Raw genomic sequence first — 19,805 nt, 5'->3', positions numbered from 1 at the left:
AACGAAGTGTTAAAACACATTTCTAAATTATTTACATGATCAAAATCATTTTAATGCCAATGAGTACATTGTGTGTTCTTTAAACTCATTTCAAAAGAACATAAATGACCAACGATATAAAAACAATTCTATAAGGAAATAAAAGAGCTTAAGTGATTTTGTTAATTGATTTTGTTATATTTGCAGTTAAATGTTAAATATTTTTGAATGTATTTGAATTGTTTGATTTGATAGATTGAAACCAAATGCAGATTGAAGAAGACTCTTTCTTCCTGCACCTCCATATCTTCTTCTGGCACCTCCATACACAACATGAAAATATATTTTTATCCTTCTTGTGCCACCCCCATAGAATAACTTTCGGATTATGTAATCTGGAAATGCATTTGAAAAAAGACTTCCGGATTACATAATCCAGAAGTTAAAAAAGACTTCCGGATTATGTAATCCGGAAAGTAATCATGCATCTGAAAAAAGACTTCCGGATTATATAATCCGGAAGCTAATTACAAATTTGAAAAATGACTTCCGGATTATGTAATCCGGAATATTACAGAGGGGTATTTTTGGAAATATGAAAATCTATGGAGGTGAGAGAAGAAGGTATGGAGGTGCAGGAAGGAAGAAGCAGCCATTGAAGAACCTATCAAAAATATTATTTTAAAGTGTCTACAACATTAAAAATGAAGATAGGCAGAGAAGAATTGTGAAGAATCATGTCTTGATGTTTAAAGCTTAACGATCTAATTCATTAGAATATACAAATACTTATAGTTAAAGAAGAAGACATTATCTTTGCTATAAAAAAATATAAAGATTACATAAACACTAAATGGCATAAGACCTATAGAAGATCTACATTTACTATACTAAACACATACTAAACTTAATTAAAACTTTAGTAACTAATTTAAAAATTATTTAATAATAATAAATTAATTTAGAAACCAAAATTTTTTTAGTCTCTAAAATTGTATCTAATTTAATGATTATAGCAACTAATTATTTTTTGTCTATAAAATTAATTTATATTTTATGATTTTCTTATACGAATTCTTTTACTCTAATAACCTGTAAATATTATGTGAAGGTTTTAATCATAGCAAAAACAATCATTAGATAATTCTAAAGTAGATACCTGAATGTTATCACAAATGTTCTAAAGTAGATAGGAAACGATATAAGAAAACTACATTAGATTGTCAAATATGTACAATTGTTGTTTTTTTCAATATAGAAATAATTCTTTAATCAATTGAAAAAAAAATCAAGGATATTTCTAAAGTATTTACATGATCAAAATCGTTTTGAACCAATGAATACATTATATATATTGAGTTGTCAATTTTGTTTGGTGGATGTTTTCTTTATTAAAATCTTCAACAACTGCATTATGGTGAACTTTCAACAACCATACAAACTAATTTGGAATATTATATAATAAACAAGTTGATTGATACAAGTGTTTGGCTTAAACAAATGTAATGGTATTTTACTATGAAGCATAGAGGTTTTTAATTAAACCAGAATTAACCTTCTTCACTCAACGCAGCCACCATCTATCAGGTTCATTAGTGTGAACAGTGCAAAATTGAAACCACAAAACTTCAGCTCCAACCTCATTCATGGCTCTTCTTGGCCTAACTGGGTCTCTGCAGAGAGGGCAAGATCCGTTTTTGAGAGCAACCCATTGATCCAAGCAGTTTCTGTGAAAGAAATGTTCACACCTAAGCACTCTAATCTCTTCACCATCTCCAATTTTGCTGAGACAAACAGCACAGTCATCATCTTCCTCTGTGTCAGGGGTGTGTTCATAGTAGCATATGCTTTGGTCTTCTGCAATCATTGGCATTTGAGAATCATGGAGAGTATAGAAAGGGAAAAAGAGAAGGAAATCCAACACCCATTTGATATGAGAGTAGAATTCAGACAAGTATTTCATCAACATGCTGAAGATTTTGGTAGAGAAAAAGTAGGAATCTATCTGCTTTGGTGGTGACTCCAGTTTTGCTGAGATAAGGGTTAAACTTTTTGTATATTTATAAACTTCTAAACATTGTACATGGATGTGGAAACTTTGACTTTATATGCATTGAAAATTATTTCTTTCTATTTTTTTTCACTACTTTTCTTCCACAATTTTGTTTATTTTTTTGTTTTGTTTACATTATTAAAAATCTACGAACTGAAAGGAATTATTTCTTATGTTTTCTTTTATATTCATATTTAAGAATTCTTATGCCAATATTGCATCATGCTTTGGTATAATTTTTTTTAAAAATTAAAATATTTTGTTTATCTTAGCTTTTAATAAGATTAATTTATCTTTTATTAAATTAAATAATTTTATTATATAATAAGATAATAAAATTTCTACATGATAATAACTGCATAATCCTCAATTTAAAAATAATCATTTAATTAATTTTTTTCTTCATAATATGTTTTTTTTTATATTTTTAAATTAAACTATTTTAGAAAAATACAGTTACAAGTGCCTGAGGGTTATATATATATATATATATATATATATATATATATATATATTGTTTTTATTAAAACGTTGCAAATCATCCCTGCTAAATATAATGATAATGTAGCGAGACATGTTAAATTATATCTGAATATATGAAACGTACAATTATTAAATAATTATTATTATTATTTTTCAAAAGTAAATTTGTGAAAACTAAAAAAAAATATTAAATTTTGTTATATTTATAGTGATTGAATTGTTTTTTATTTTAAATAAATTTCAAATTTGTCTTTATTTATCATATCTTATTTACAAATACAAATTGTGATATTAAAAATAGTTTATTCATTTATTTATTTTCATTCATCTATATATTGATTAGAAGATTCTCCCTGCCAATAGTGACAGGCATATAATGATAAGAAGCACCAACCACGTTTTATTTGTGAAAAATCACGAAGCAAAAAAAAAAGCATGCATTTAAATTAAGAAGTTGTGACATTTAAATGCTTGTAATATCCAGGTAAAATTTTCTTCTATGCAAACGTGCTTGTTTGATCCCGAAGGAAATGGTGAACCACTCAAAATCTTTATACGTTGCTTTCAAATAAACACTCAAACAGTAGAAGATGACAAAATAGACAAATATCTATTAGAAGGAAATGGTGAACCACACAAAATGTTTATAGGTTTTTCTACATTATCATCCTATTACAGAGAGCACTTGTCCTTAAATCACATGCTTTTGTTTCTTCATCTTCACTACCTCCAAAATGTATTAAATCCATAATATTGAAGATTCAGACCAAGTTTAGGTCTAATCACTAGGTACATGGCAATGAAGATACAAGAAGAGTGAGACTCTGCTACTGATGACAGATACACCCTCCTCTACATGTTTAAAAATGCCATAACCTAGTGTAGAATTGTAGAGTAGAATTTATTTTCTTGCCAAAAGTAGAATATGAATTTTACTTGTAATTTTCTTAATTGTAATTAGGGTTGAATTAGGTACCTAAAAACCAACCTAGGTTAAATTAGGGTTTCTATAAGACTCCTAATTTAACCTAGGTGGGTCCTAAACCTAAAAAGAGTCACATGAAGCACACATTGGTCATGCTTGCCTTGTGACTCCAAAATAGGTGCCAATTTCAAACCTCTAGCATTTGAATTTTCCCACCATTTGCTTTGTACATTGGTCGGACCTCTACCCTATATAAAGAGGTGTTTGGCTCATGAAATTCCAAGATCAAATATATGAGTGAATTTTTGTCAAGTTTGCATGCTTTCTCACTCTCTTGTCTAGACTCTCTAGGATAGACACCTTGATCTTCTTCTTCACCTTTTCCAAGTGATATGACTCAACCAATCACTCTCCATACTTCTAAAGCACTTTCAAGGAAACCATAGTTCCATTGGAGCCATCTTTGTCCGTCACTTCCATCAAGCTTCCACACAAGTTCATCAAAAATCCAAGAAACCAATTCGGTCATGAAGGCAACACTACATTTGGTCTCTAGAGCTTTGGTTTTTCAAGAGATAAATGTCTTCTCTTCATTTTATTTTTGTATGTTCTTCAATTCTATGTTGTTCATCATTTTATTAAGTGTCTTGTTTTTAATTTTGATTTTAGTTCATAATGTTGTTTGAAAAGTTATGTTCGGTAATTTTGTTCACTTGTTCTTGAGCAATTCGGTTTTCAAATTGTTTTAGGATTCCATTCAGTATGTTGTTTTTATTTTATTTTAATTGAGTCTTCTTGATATTTCAATCGGTGCAAATTGTTTGTAGTTTAGTCATTTTAAGTTTTGAATCCATTCAAGTATTGTCAATGTCATATTCATCCAAATTGTCATCAATTCTATGTAATACTTTTGTTGTTAATTTTGGTTGTTTGATTTTAATTTGTGTACAAGTTATATTCTAAATTTGAGCTTTTGTGTCTTTTAATATTTCCAAATTTGATTTCATACTTATTGTTAATTAGTTCCATATAGGTTTATTTTCCATTCAATTCCATTATGTTTTTATTATGTTTTTGAAGTTTCCAATGTTGTTTTAATTTCAGTATAGGTTTTCCTCTGTTTCACAATTTCTGTGTTGGCTAAAAACGCTTATAAAAATTAATTGTATAGGTGAAAATTTTTGAAATTATGGATTTGAGCATTTTAATGTGTTAAGAAAATGTGAAAAAAATGTATATCAAAATTCAAAATAGAAAAAAATGATAAATGAAAAATGGACAGAGTGCAGAAAAAATATGACTCTGCAAAATATGAATTTACGGGAAAAATATTGAAAATGTATATTTGAGAAAATTATATCTATTATTACATCTCATATTTATTACTTGATAGATATTATAAATTTAAGTAGTTATTTTAAGGGTGAAACTCTCACTTAACTTCTTGTTATCTCAATTACTATTTTTTAACAAATTCATTTTTATGATACAAAATTAACTAGAATAAACCTTTTATATCAGTAGTGTTGTTAAAGGGTATTGAAGTAAGTAACCTTTTTTTCCTTTCTTCCTCACAATCTTTCGGTCTCTTGCGGATAAGGATCGGTTGACTTGGACTATCTTTTGGTTATATGGACTTGAGTTCACTTTTGACTACTGGATTTGGTTTCACTTTCGCTTGGGTGGATGTACATCTAAGGTTCTCCGATAATAAAGTCAAAATCACTTTAATTATGTTATAAAAAACACTTTACTTACCTGTTAAACAAATCACCTATTTATCATGTTAATTATTGAATTTCACCTATTTATGATGTTAATTATTGAATTTTTACTTTTTCACAACTTGTACTTACTAAATGTATTTTTAATATTTTTAATTTATTTATTGGACTTTGATATATTTTAACTTATCTTATTTTTATATTATTCTAACTTCATTCATCTTTTAAAATACTAAGAGCCTTTCGAACTAGTCAGTACCACCAGTAGAAAGATAAATAATTTATTTTATAAACTACGTTTGTACCTAAGTTAAATAATTATCATTGAAAATTTATTTTACTTCTATATTTTGTTATCGTATACTACTTTATCTCTCTCTCTCTCTCTATACATATATATATATATATATATATATATATATAACTTAAAAAATGAGATTAAAGACAACAATGAAACTAGAAATTGGAGAAGATAGAAAAGCGGATAAAATATCAATTTCAAGAATTTAAAAATTAAAAAAATATGAAAAATGATAAAATTATTTTAAGTTAAACTTTGTATCCTTATATTAATAGATTTGCAACTAAATACTGTATATCTAAAAAATAATGAATTATATTAACAATTATGTTTTTCATAATAAAATAAAATTAACATCACAACAAAATTATTCAATAAAAAATAATTTTAGATACCAAAACAATTAGTTATTTGATTAAATTAGGAACTATTTTATAAATTAAAATATTACTGATATCTAAATAAATTAAAATATAAAATAATTAATAGATAAAATTTTGATAATTAATAATTAAAAATTAATTTAAAACTACTTTATAAATTTTCATTAACAATAAAAAATTACTATTTCAAATCCATCTTCCATCCAAACAAATCCGTCAAAATCATAACCAAACTATTTTACGTGTGGCCAACAAAAACATAGGTTTATTTGCATCACAGTGTTTGACAAAAACATGTGGTTCAAAAAAACATGTAAATAAAAAAACTAATAACTCTTAATCACTTCGTTTGTAACCTATGCTATGCTCCAAAAACTTGGTTGTTAATGTTTTTAATTTTTTATTCATATTTTGGATTCAATAATGCATTCATTGCATCTGAATATGTTTAGTCACACTATCATATGCTAACCAAACTAACAACAATATCAAAAGCTAACTTTATGTTCCAGATAAATTGTATTTCGATTTAAATTTTTAATAATTATCAATAATTAAATATCAATTTATATATTATTTATTAATAATAAAAATTATTTTATATATTAATATTTTTTTAATATTATTTAATTTTATTAATATAATAGTTAATTATTATTTTTCTGAAATTCATTTTTGTTTAATAATTTTATTATAGTGGTAGTTGTAAATTAAAAATAGAAATGCTTTACTTATTTTACTTTCTTCTCTTCTGATAATATTAAATTAAAATAGTTTTGTAAAAACTAAAATTAGAAACAAAGTAGCTCTAAATTAACAAAAAATAAGTCCTAAAATCCTCTTCGACCAGGAACAACAACAAATAATATAGATGGATATTTTTATTATTCTAGACGAATACATTCAGAAACTTAAAACTTCAACACACATTTTATATTAGATGTATGTTCGAACTAGTTTGTTTTTAAATGATAAAATTTAAGAAATTAAGAAAACATAATTATTTCTTCCAAAATAAACTTTTATAAAGATGACATAAGAGACATTGAAAGGAAGCAAAGTGTTTGAAATTATTTAAATTATCTAATAATTAACTTATCTTTATTAGATTATAAGTTTGTTTAAGTAAAATAGAAGTATTTCATAATCGAGTTTATCTCCTAATTTATAGTGTTGTTCATATAGTACTTGCTGTGGTATTTATTATATTATATTTTATTTTGTATTTTTATTACTTTTTTCCTACAAATATTTACGTTATTTATTTGAACCATTACAAATTTATTTTGATTTATTGTTTATATATCTTAAAAAAATATAATCAATAAATTTAAAAAAATTACTTTAAGTCTAACTAAATCTAACTAAATCTTATAAAACCAAATCATAAAGTTAGATTTGTACCATTTATATATAATAAAATATTTTATTTTTAATACCGTTATTAGAATTCAAATTTAATTAAAAGCCTAAGGTTAAAATTACTTAAAAAATATAATGTTGTCGGCAAACTGAAATCTGTATGAAATTATGTGCTTTCATATTATTTTATATTTTCTTCAACAACTAGTTTTATTAAATATTTATAATATAATAACTTGCTTTAATGGGTTTTCATTTCTGCCTAAACTTTAAATTAATAATTAACTTTCAACTAACATTAGAGTAGGGTTATAGAAAATTGCAAACCTAATTTTGGTTTGGCTTTGCCAAATTCAATCACAAATTATCACAATCCCAAGGTAAGCATAAGCCTTTTCTTCTATATATTTTCTATTCAAATCTTCTTCGTCTTTTTCTATACGTCAACTTTCACTTTCATAATTTCATCTCTACTTATCATTAAACAAATCAATTTTAAAAATAAAAAATAATTAATTATTATGTTAACTAAATTAGATATTATTTTAAAGACTAAAATAATTATTAATATTTAAATTATTTTTTATTATTAATAAATAGTTTGTAAATTGATATATAATTAATTACTAATTATTTAGATTTTAAAGTTGGTAGCTAAAACTTTAATAGTTAATTAGATTTTAATTTAAAAATTATTTATAACTAATAAAAATTAATTTAAATATCAATAATTTTTAATCTTAAAATAATATTTAATTTAATTAATATAAAAAATAATTAATTTTTATCTCTAAAATTAATTTTTATTTAATAATTTTCTTATAGTGTCTTATGTTTAACTTAATTATAAAAAAAAAGCTGGTTTTATATTTTGGTTACTCAACTATATAATATTTTCAATGCACTTTCCTAGTCGAAATTTGGCATTTCGATTATAAATTTTATTAGGTATTATTATTATTATATATAAAAGAGTAATTTAGTTTTTGTGATTATCATATTTATATCTTTATTGTATGTGACTTAATTAATGTTAAGATTTGATAGTTTCTTATTAATATGAGCAAAACCATCAAATTTAACATTTATGTTCTCCTCCAAAATGAAGGTATCACACTTATATACACTATAAAGTCTTGGATATGCTAGAGTATCCAAGAACATTCATTTGTCATCCTTGCAGCCAAATATACAATCCTAGGTATTAAGGATATAGCACTTAAAATAGAAAGCATGAAAATAGATAAACAATGTTGGATTTTTTATCCTTTTACAATTCATAAAGAATCTTTTCCAGCATTAACTAAGATTTAATTTGTAAGAACGCAATCTTGAATATAAATAACTTCTATAATCAAAGATATTTTTTTGAAACTATATTTTTAAAAACTTCATGTCTTTGTAAAATTTCAGAAGGTTAATGAAACACAAAGAACTAAATTTTACGATAAGGATGACTACGATGAAATAACTTTTGATGCCTAGTGTACACATTTTATTCATAGACTTTAATTGAGTATAACTAGGTTTTTCTTCACATGTAGGACACACATAATGATCCTTCGTACGGTATCCGCTCAAGTTACCATACATTAGAAAATCATTTATGTACAAAATAACATTACATGCAAAATCAATGTCATTTATTGGTTGTTTGGGTCCTAAAATAATCACAGATAACATAATATATTTTCTCTTCATGCACAACAAATGAGGTATGTTGTAAATCATGACAAAACTAACCATGAATTGTGTTTACTACTTAAATTTCAATGAAAATTCTTATCATTTGTATAAGTGTGCGGTCATAAAGACATCTAATTTTTATTTAAGATAGTATAAACTACAAAATTATATTAAAATAATGGTTGCAAAATATTTTTGTTTAAAAAGATGGTGCGTGCAACCATACTCATAATTAAATTTTATTTAAACAAAAATAAATAGTATTGGAAAAAGTTATATTTTACTTTGTTTATTAATAATACTAAATATAAAATAATGTGTTGAACCATACTTAGATCTAAATGACTCTTTAAGAGAAAGAGATAACGTATCGATATAAACGAAAAAGAAAACTAAAACATGTTTCTCATTTTTTTATTACACCTTAACGTTATCAATCAAAGCAAAAATAACAGGTTGTAAGTGAAAGTGGGCCTAAAATTAGAACAAAAGGGCCCAATAACAAAAGTTAAATTGACTATGAGTGCATGGAAACAAGGATATTTCTTCCTGCATCCCATTAAAATTCTTCCTGCACTCCACCAATATCAAATAGATGATTTTACTCTTTTTTTTTTAATGATTTCTTGATTAGCTTGTTCAGAATCTTCTTGGACACCCCTTTCCAGAATTTATAAGTGTATTCCAGAACATTTTCCATATTTTCAGAAAAGCATTTTCCATAAAAGATTTTCAGAATAATATTTTCAAAATGTATTTTCAGAATAATATTTTCAAAATGTATTTTCAGAATAATATTTTCATGAATGTATTATGGAAAGAACTTTCCAAAATGAGACCGAATTTATGGGGTATTTTAGACATTTTACCTTTGATGGAGTGCAAGAAGAAGTTTTATGGGGTGCAGGAAGAAACATTCGGAGACAAAAAGCAATCCCCATATGCCACAAAATAAAACATTCCGGGCAGAGAAAACAATAAGGCTTCTTCTTCCTTCACCCCCACGTTTTCCTTCCTGCACCCCCAAAATTTTAAATATCCCAAAATTAACCTTGACTTACAATTTGAAAAGGGACACCATGTTGCACTTTCATTGTCACTGTTCATTTTCATCATTGAATATCAACTGTTGTGGAGGGTCTTTGTAATTGTTCAGAGCAAGTGGATGACTACTCAACGTTGTCGAAGTGTTCTTTAGGTTGTAGAGGTAAGAGTTAAGTTTTTTTTAGGAGCATGGTGGTTATGGAGATTTCGGGGTTACTAGATATCGAGATCCGTTAATGTATTCCAGATTCATGAATCCGAAATTGATTAAGTTGTGTTTTTCAGATGAGGGGGTATTCCAGAAGTTAAAATTTCATAAATTGTTATTTTTTGAATTGTTGAATCTGGAAGCCTAAACTGTATTACGGATTGGTGGATCCAGAATTGTTTTTTTGTGTTATGGATTCTTGAATCCGGAATGCATAACTTGCATTATGCATTTCTGAATACGGGACATTGCATTTGATATGATCCAATTAAATAAAATGCATTTTGGAATAGATTGAATGTTCGAGTTGTATACATTCATATTATATTCTAACTTCCATCATATTTATATCCCACTATAACACTTACATTCGAAGATAGAAAAAATCTTAGGATGAAGTTAAATATGTTGAAGAAATGATGACCATATAAAACAAACCCGGATCTACAAATCTGGAACCTTCTCGGATCCACAAATCTGGAATATTCCTAGAACTACAAATCCAGGATTTTACCAGAAGCATAAATATGAGATTTTACCGTATTTTGTGATTCGAAATTCTACTAGATTCTATAATATGGAATGTCAAAAAGCACTTACGAAAACAAAAATTCATAAAAAAAAACGGATGTGCAGATCCGAAAGCAAAGAAATTTACTTACCTTTGTCAAGAGCACTCTAAATCACCAACATAAAATGTGTGAGATTGAAAGGAGAATGATTTGGAGGTGTCGATGCTGGTAGATCATGAAAGACACGGCTGCGCAATCTGATAGCATCCTTGCCTGCGCTTCTCTAGGGTTTTTTTAGGTTAGGAATATTTCTAGAATTTTAAAAACTAATAAGGACGTAATCTTTGCATAAGAGTGTGGGGTGCATGAAGAAAAACGTGGAAATATAGGAAGAAATTGCCTTAATTTATAAATTGGCGGATCTATAATGTATTTTTTGACTTATGGATTGGTGCATTCAAGATATATTTTTTCACTTATCCAATGCAAAAAATTAAATAATCTTTTTTAAAACTAATACTCTCATTTTAATTAATTACTAAAAATGACATTTATTAAAATTATATAAAATTCATTACAATAAAATATTTATAAAATTTTGAATTAATTTTGTTACAATTTATTAAATTTATTTAAATTGTTAAATTATAACCTGCATTAATTAAATATATTCTTAAATCATTATTTATTAAATTGTACAAGTAACACTATATATATTTATATATTTTTTAAAGAATGACATGTGTTATATCTTAGTAGTTGACAGTGAAATATGATATATTTTAGTATTTTAGTCTTAATTTAAAAATATCACATTATAAATATTATTCTTTTCAGTTTGTTTTAACTTTGTAATTTGAAAATCTAGATGAAGAGTAAACGTTAATTACAATTAACTCTTATAAATATTCATTACATCATCCATAGAAACTCATTTTAATAAAAATAATAATAATTAGTTATTATAATAACTAAACTAGAGACTATTTTAAAAATTAAAAAAAAATAGTTTCTAAATTAATTTCTATTATTGTTAAATATTTTTTAAATTAGTATCTAATTAGCTATAAAATTTTAACTACCAATTATTTAGATTCTAAATTTGGTAGAAAAATCTTGGTTGTTAATTAGATAACAATTTAAAAACCATTTAACAATAATAAAAACTAATTTAGAAACCAATTTTTTTTAATCTCTAAAATAGTTTATAATTTAGTTAATATAACAACTAATTATTTTTTGTCTCTAAAATTAATTTCTAGTTCATGATTTTCTTGTATACTTTAATCAATATTCAAAACTTTGATAAAACTTAGTTGATGTTATTATTACTTTTTTATAAATATATGTATATATATAGTTGACAAAATCTTTGTTAAATTAGTGAGGATAGCACTTCATTAAATTTATATATGTTCAATAACATGATATCAACATATTTATTATTTTTTAACTTTACATTTATAAAAAAATCATTTATAAAATACTTTTTTAAATAAAAATAACAAATAAATCAAATGAATGATCGTGTTATTATGAATTGAATAAAATAACATACAACGTTTTTCTTCAATAACAAATAAAAATCAATAAATTATACTTATACAAATTTCTTAACTACCAACTAAATAAATTTATCATGTTTTAATAATTGAAAAGGAGGACATGCATAAGAATGGGACAAATTTGGACATACAAATTCTTGCACGATTCAAGAAATCAGATATAACATATATTACTTGTCAAATTTAATACATTTACATCCTTAATTGTCAACATAATAATTATCTTCAGAATATTCAATTCAATGTTAAATTTGTTATAGTCAAACGTAATGATGTGGACTTTCATATTTATGATAATATCTAAGTACACAAGAATATATGTAAACTAAAAAAAATAATTACTTTTTCAATCATAATATACAAGTACAAAATTTAATAAATTAATAATATTATAAATATTACAAAATATGTTCATAAAAAACACTAAGTAAGATCATATAAAAGACAAATTTTTAATGCTTATATAAACAAATTATCAAACAATTTACTATTATAGGAGAAATTTAGATGTTACTTTATACTCTTAATTTTCAAATTCGATTTAATTACCGTCTTCGTATTGAAAGTCATTACCATAACAAGTTTTCCCTTGATTTTTTCTTATTTTAGATTTTTTTTCAAAAATTACAATAATTAATTTCTTATCACGGAATTTTTAAATTATTTTGTAACATTAAACACTTAATGACAAATTAACATCTCTAAAATACATATAGTATTTTTCTTATTTAATTATATTAAAAAAATAATCTTACATCAATTAACTTTTAACAATTTAATCAATTTCACAATTAAATCATTTTAATAACATTTAATTAAATTAACTTTATCACTAATAAAAATTTAAATATGATCTTCTAAACAACTTACTTACAAAGACATATATTTATTTCAAATATTTCAATTAAAAAATACAAAACTTTATAAATAATAAAATAACGCAATTAAAAAAATATTAAAAACGCAAAAAATATTAATAATTAAGAATAAAAATATTAATATGATGTACGTCCAACAAGCCGACACAAAAAAAATATTCTTTTTCCAAAAAATTATTTTGCATATATATATATATATATATATATTTATTTTTATTATGAAAAAATGTAGATAAAAATTTGCAAAGAAAAAAAATCTATTTTAAAGGTTATTTTTGGCAATAGTGAATATTTCTATTTAATAAATTTAGAAAATATAATAAATAGTTTAGAATTATTGAATTGAGCAAATTACAAGCAAATTTTTTTATTATCTAGAACTAAGATAGTTATTAAATATTGATAAAGTTAAAAATATTAAAAAATTCACAAAAGAAAAAGAAGTATGCTATAAATGAATTAAACAAACCAAATTTAAGCTTCATTTTGAGTTAAATAAAAAAAAATTGTTTAGGAGTGCAACCGAAGCTTTAAAAACTGGTACGCACTCTTACTTACAAAGACCTACTCGTGTTAAAAAAAAGAGAGGAATGCGTGTCTATTTTGGAGAAAATGTCGATGTGGACATGTGAGTGAGGAAATAATAGTTGAAAGATTAAAAGTTGAAAGATATAAAAAAAAGTGTAGAAGTTCATAGTTACCTCATGAAGGAAGGCGGCAAGAAAGTAAGCAGAGAGCGTTGGTGGCTTGTGACAAACATTAATAAAAGGTGGTGAATTTAATCTCTCTTTGGCTCTCTCTCTGTCCCTTTCTGTGACCTTCAACAAGTCAAACAGCGCCCCCACACCTTATATAAAATCATCACCATCTTCAATTATAACACTTCATCGTCCTCTTCTTCTGCTCCTCTACTCCTCCTGGGCCACACACACACCTCTTTCTCACCCCACTTTACTTTCTAATTACAGGTTCCCTACCTCATTATTTTATGTCCTTTCTCTCTTTCATTTCCTTCATAGTTCTCAATTTGCATCAAATCAACTTCTTTTTCTCTTCTAATTACTTCTACTTGTTCATCTTACATGCTAGATTCAAATTATTTTAAGAGATCATTTTTATCTTTTTATTGGCAAAAGGGAACTATTTCAAACACATAATAATAATAATGATTGATTTCTTAGTTTTGATTTATCTTTTTCTCAAGTTTGAATCAAGATTGCTTTAAAATTAACTTTTTTAGCCTTGTATTTTTTTTAAATATTTAGACTTTTCGCAATAAAACAAATTATTTTATAAAATGTAAATGGTTATGGTTTAGTTTAGGAGACTTTGAGCATGTATAATCACGTATAATGTAAATATTTCCCTCTCGCGCAGTTGTTTTATAAGCAAAGTGTACGATTCTTAAGTGATTAGGGCTTTTACACGACAAAATATAATTTTCTATTTTATTATTAATTAAGAATCTTGTTACATGTTTGACAATATTTAGATAGACAACATTTGGATACGGAAAAAACCGCTAGATTTTTTTTTTTTTTTTCAAGTTGTATGATTAATAAAATCAATTTTAACTTTAAAAGGCAAATAAATTTACAAAGAGTAGAAATATATATATTTAAGTATTAGAAAATTGTCACCTTGTGTTTATTTTAGATTTTTGTTTCCAAATATTTACATGAAAACAGGAAGAAAAAAAAACAAGGTTGTTTGAAAATGGAAGTAGATCTAAGAAATGGTGACAATTTAAAAATTAAAATAGAAACAGAAAATAAAATGAAGAAGAAAAATCATATAGATTGAAATATGAAATATTAGTGATTTTTTATGTTGATAAATGATGCAGGTGGAGGGCCCTGAAGAAACTTCGTTGTGGGGTTTTGTCTTGACATGAAGTAAGGTCAATTAGGGTTTCTCTCGATTAAAGCCATCTTCTTTATAAGCTAATAAGAATGGAGAAAGATCACAACTATTCGGTACAGACATATATGTATATGTGTGTGCATATATATATATCTTCCGTGGCTCTTTTATGTTTTTGTCTCCATTAAAGCTTTTCATGTCAGATCTTTTCACCCTCTCTTATCATCACCATATGTTGTTTTGCTCCAATTTTGCTGAGTCTTCATCACTGCAGGCACCAATATCCATGCCTCCAAGCTTCAACACACTTGACTACTCTCTAGATCACCACCTTTACCCACCAAATCAGCATCAGCAGCACCTCATGAAGTTCCAAGCTTCTGGTGATGAAAACAACAGTGGATCAATGGTGGATTACATGCCTCAAACACCACCACCACCACACGGTTTTTATGGCGGTTCTAGCACTGGCGCAATATCCTATGATAAGTTGAGTTTTGCAGACGTGATGCAGTTTGCAGATTTTGGACCTAAGCTGGCTTTGAATCAAACAAAAAGCTGCGAAGAATCTGGGTTAGATCCAGTTTACTTTCTCAAGTTTCCAGTGTTGAACGACAAGATGGAGGAGGAGGAGAACCTGATGGTGAATGATGACCCTGATGGTGATGCAGAGAATCATGATGAGAGGTACAACTTGGTGGATGTGGAGGAGAAGTCAAGGGTTGATGAAGAGGGAATGATGATGAGAGAAGACGAAGAGACTCGGATTTCTGATGACAACAATTCCGTGCAGATTCGGTTTGTTGGTCAGGAAGAGACTCAGAAGAATGCAGGAGTGCAGGAAAGCAAGAGCAAGAGGAAGAGACCAAGAACTGTTAAGACAAGTGAAGAAGTTGAGAGCCAGCGCATGACCCACATAGCAGTTGAAAGGAATCGTAGGAAGCAAATGAATGAGCATCTTCGTGTTCTTAGATCACTCATGCCTGGTTCATATGTCCAAAGGGTACTCAACACTATCCATTCCATTCATATCATAGTTTTTAGGTAGAAGACTAAACAAAGAGGCACATTATTTCTATATGCACTCAGATTAAGAAATTAACATGATTTGTCAAGAAATATATTCACTGATCAAACTTATAATAAACTCTTTCAACTATTCACTCAAAAACTAGCTGCACCAAACCCTTTTCAGCACAGTGTATTTTTTACTGAATATTTTGTTTGTGTAGGGTGATCAAGCCTCTATAATTGGGGGAGCAATAGAGTTTGTGAGGGAATTGGAGCAACTGCTTCAGTGTTTGGAGTCACAGAAGAGAAGGAGGCTACTGGGAGAAGCTCAAGCAAGACAAGTTGGGGACCCCTCCCTTGCACAACAACAACCTCCTTTCTTTCCACCATTGCCAATTCCAAATGAGCAGATGAAGCTTGTGGAGTTGGAGACTGGACTTCGTGAAGAAACAGCAGAGAGCAAGTCTTGTTTGGCTGATGTTGAAGTGAAGCTTCTGGGATTTGATGCCATGATCAAAATCCTATCAAGGAGGAGGCCAGGACAGTTGATCAAAACCATTGCTGCACTTGAAGATCTGCAACTAATAATCCTTCACACCAACATCACCACCATTGAACAAACAGTTCTTTATTCATTCAATGTCAAGGTATTATATTATACACGCACCCCTTCACCATAATAGTCTTAATAAATTTTCCACAACCCTCTTTGTTTGCTTTAAGATCCTTGATTTAGCTAATGTGTGTGTAGGTGGCTAGTGATTCAAGGTTCAGCGCAGAAGATATAGCAAGTTCGGTTCAGCAGATATTCAATTTTATCCATGCAAACACTAGCATGTGATAACAATTATATGTTGCTATTATAGATGTTTGTGTGGTAGTGTAGGTTCTGTATTTGTGCAAGAATCATTTGTGATTCCTATATAGTTACTGATATTGATTTTACACCATATGTTGTTTGGATTTATTATTGTCATTGTCGCAAGGATGACTGAACAAGATGATTTATATGAGTGGTAACATGGCTACCCTTTCTATCATTTTATTTCTCTCTCCTAAAAGGAACACATAATGTATCCAACACAACTATATATATGTTTTAACTTCTTTTTTCATCTCTTTCTCTACATTTCTTTAAGATACCAAATAATAATTTATTTAAAACTTATATGGGAAAATGATACTTTCAATATGCAATAAATTTAAGTTCACACATAAATAATAATAAATATGAACTGCTCATTCACTTTTCTATTACTTATACTTAGGTATCTTTCTTTCTTTTTCACCCAAAATTTTAATCTATATTTTCTATCTAATTATAAATTACACTTATTTAAATAAATTATAAAATTTAAATTAATATAAATATTAAACTTTTACTTACTAAAATAAGATAATATAACAAAAAATTGAAAAAGTTAATTAATTTAGTAATATTAATAAACTTGCGTTGCAGAAGCATAAGTGACCCACCATTGCTTGCGTAAACTTTTAATATCAAATAGAATTTTTTTTTTAGTTTTGTAAAGTCAATGAATTTTGTTTTTTTCTTATTATAAAAACTTTTTTTCATTTTTATAAAATTTTACACATTATTTTTTGTCCCTAAAAATATGTGAAATTTAGTTTTAGTAATGATAAAATATGTTTCTTTTATTTTCATTTTTTTCCAAATTTCAAGTCATCCTTAGATCCCCATATTCATTTTAATATGGATAAGTCAGATTTTATTTCTTTGCAGATATTGAGAGCTTTTTTAAAATATTATTTACCACAACACTGATATGTTTCATTACACGATGTTCAACATATTTAACTGATTTTATAATAGTATAAGGGTAAACAATATCGACTTTAAATTTAAACGAATTAAAAAACTTTACAGAATCAAAATCAAAATTCACTTTTTGCATAAAAATTAAAAACATATTTAAGTCTATTAAATACTAGAAAAGTTAAGAGCCCTATACCTTATTATTATAAATAAATATAATAGTAGTAATAAGTTATGATCCATTACAATGTAAAAATGAGTCAAATTTACACTTCATAACATTTCATAGAATGAAAGATTAATTAATACAACCATTGATCAATTGTATGTTTTTTAATTAGATCATGTATACAAAGTTAACAAAATTATTTAAAATTTTATTAAATCCTTTAATTTTAAAGTGTAATATGTCATCATAAACATTGATTGATTGGGACAAAGACTTCAGAAATTTAAACTATACTTGTTTTCATAGAAATTTATTTGAAAGGGTATTAATTTCAACTTAAAAAAATTACATTTCGGGGCAATATATCAATCTTTCATAACATTAAACACTAAGGAACGATAATGGCTAATTAGTTTTTGAAAAAAAAGGTAAATAAATCTATTATAAAATCAGACAACAAAATGTATGCAAGATAAATCTATGTTAAGAAAAAAATAGTGAATATAATTAAAATAAAAAATGACATTTAGGTTAAAATAAGGATTAGAACATTCTTAAAATACTCTTTTTATTTAATTTATTTCTTATTGATAAAAAAAATTAAAAATAACATACAATATTAAAAATTTGACCATATTTTCTATTGTGCGTTTGTTTATTTCCTTTTTTTATTAATTGTTTTTATCTTTTCTCTTTTAACATATAATAATATTTCATACAAATTTCCTTTTATTGATAATAAAACATACATTAACAAAAACATTAAAGATATTTCAATCCATATAAAAAAAAACTTATAACAGAAATCCATGATATCTACTTATATTTCATTACTCAACTCAAAATACAATAAGAACCTAAACTCTAAATCTTAACTTCTTCAAAACACAAAATACTTCTTCAAAACTCAAAACAAAACACAGAATACGATATGATCTACCCTAATCAAATGAGAGGAAAAGTTCAGAAGTCATTAGAAACATTAACTTAACTGCATTGTTGTTTGCATTGTAGCAGGGAAATTCACGTATGGACAAGAGAAGTCTCTTGGATACCATTCTTAGGTCAATGACATTACATAAATATTTGAATATCCTAAATAGAGATTATGACATGTGGTTTAGGATTGGTGGTGGCAATTGGTTGACTTGTCTAATTTGCATGAACTCACACACTCCATGATGAGCAGTGGGAAGTGAGTTCGTGGGAAATAATAAGGGCAGTGGCAGAAAGTCTTGGGGACAAAATCTTCAATCTGCTGTTTCTTCAAGTACATCACTCTCAGGACCAAAGTCAACCTGTCCCTAACTTCCCTTCTCTTCATCTTTTGACCTGTCAGAACAACGAAAGACCATGTTGGAAGTATTAGCCTGGATTCAGATATTGCCATCCTTTGTAGGGTCTGTCTACTGTTAAATCTGAAGCTCTGCATCTTTTGTGGCTTATCACTTATGAGAGGGTTACCCTAAACTTGAGAGCCATATTAGTTTATCGTATTTCTCTAAAACGTCCATATCAGTGCCATGTATACTGCTGAAAAATCGTTTTTCAAAAAAATGCTTTGTAAGAGCTTAGTCAGCAAAAAAAAAATAGTGTTTTATCATAACTATTGTTGTTGTATAGATCTATTCATTTGAATGTTTATTCTACAATAAAAATATTAAAATATTGTCCACATTAATTATGTTTCGATTGCTTTAATTTAATTTCACAACATTCTATTTTATTTAATGAAGATGTACAATGAAATTATACTTTTTAAAGTATAAGGAAATTATCAGTAGAGATGCTTTATTTATATTCAGAAAAAAAAACAATGAATAGAGAAAATTTGATCTTTTAATAACAAAGATATGAAAATAAATAAATAAATTTTAATAAT

General features: G+C 26.4%; 2 protein-coding genes across 6 annotated transcripts; one reads left to right on the top strand and one right to left on the bottom strand.

The window, feature by feature from the left end:
* Nucleotides 1–1,543: 1,543 nt before the first annotated feature.
* On the bottom strand, nt 1,544–1,948 carry LOC137808832 (E3 ubiquitin-protein ligase RHA2B). The gene has a single exon (XM_068610112.1). The coding sequence runs from the start codon at nt 1,946–1,948 to the stop codon at nt 1,544–1,546; it is 405 nt and encodes a 134-aa protein (XP_068466213.1).
* Nucleotides 1,949–13,981: 12,033 nt separating this feature from the next.
* Nucleotides 13,982–17,017, top strand: FMA (basic helix-loop-helix (bHLH) DNA-binding superfamily protein). Of its 5 annotated transcripts, none has more exons than XM_068606327.2 (5): nt 13,982–14,071; nt 14,950–15,079; nt 15,241–15,969; nt 16,199–16,624; nt 16,729–17,017. In XM_068606327.2, exons 2-5 carry the CDS (start codon nt 15,056–15,058, stop codon nt 16,816–16,818), a joined length of 1,269 nt encoding a protein of 422 aa, XP_068462428.1. In that variant the 5' UTR covers nt 13,982–14,071; nt 14,950–15,055; the 3' UTR covers nt 16,819–17,017. The 5 variants fall into 5 exon arrangements, with proteins under 5 accessions (XP_068462428.1, XP_068462431.1, XP_068462432.1 ...); XM_068606330.2 differs by having other exon boundaries at nt 13,985–14,071; nt 14,950–15,099; XM_068606331.2 differs by having other exon boundaries at nt 13,993–14,071; nt 14,950–15,003.
* The last annotated feature ends 2,788 nt before the right edge of the window (nt 17,018–19,805 follow it).

Source organism: Phaseolus vulgaris, chromosome 3 (genome assembly GCF_051622355.1).
Source record: "Phaseolus vulgaris cultivar YP4 chromosome 3, ASM5162235v1, whole genome shotgun sequence".
NCBI classification, from domain to species: domain Eukaryota; kingdom Viridiplantae; phylum Streptophyta; class Magnoliopsida; order Fabales; family Fabaceae; genus Phaseolus; species Phaseolus vulgaris.
Note: the sequence above shows the minus strand (reverse complement) of the source record. Positions and strands in the feature narration are given on the sequence as shown.

Bases quoted from the DNA above. Each gene is read 5' to 3' on its own strand.
- LOC137808832 (XM_068610112.1), bottom strand. From the start codon at position 1,948: ATGTTGATGAAATACTTGTCTGAATTCTACTCTCATATCAAATGGGTG.
- FMA (XM_068606326.2), top strand. From the start codon at position 15,136: ATGTTTTTGTCTCCATTAAAGCTTTTCATGTCAGATCTTTTCACCCTC. The intron at 15,970-16,198 runs GTACTCAACACT...TTGTTTGTGTAG, and splicing joins CTGGTTCATATGTCCAAAGG to GGTGATCAAGCCTCTATAAT. The intron at 16,625-16,728 runs GTATTATATTAT...ATGTGTGTGTAG, and splicing joins TTTATTCATTCAATGTCAAG to GTGGCTAGTGATTCAAGGTT.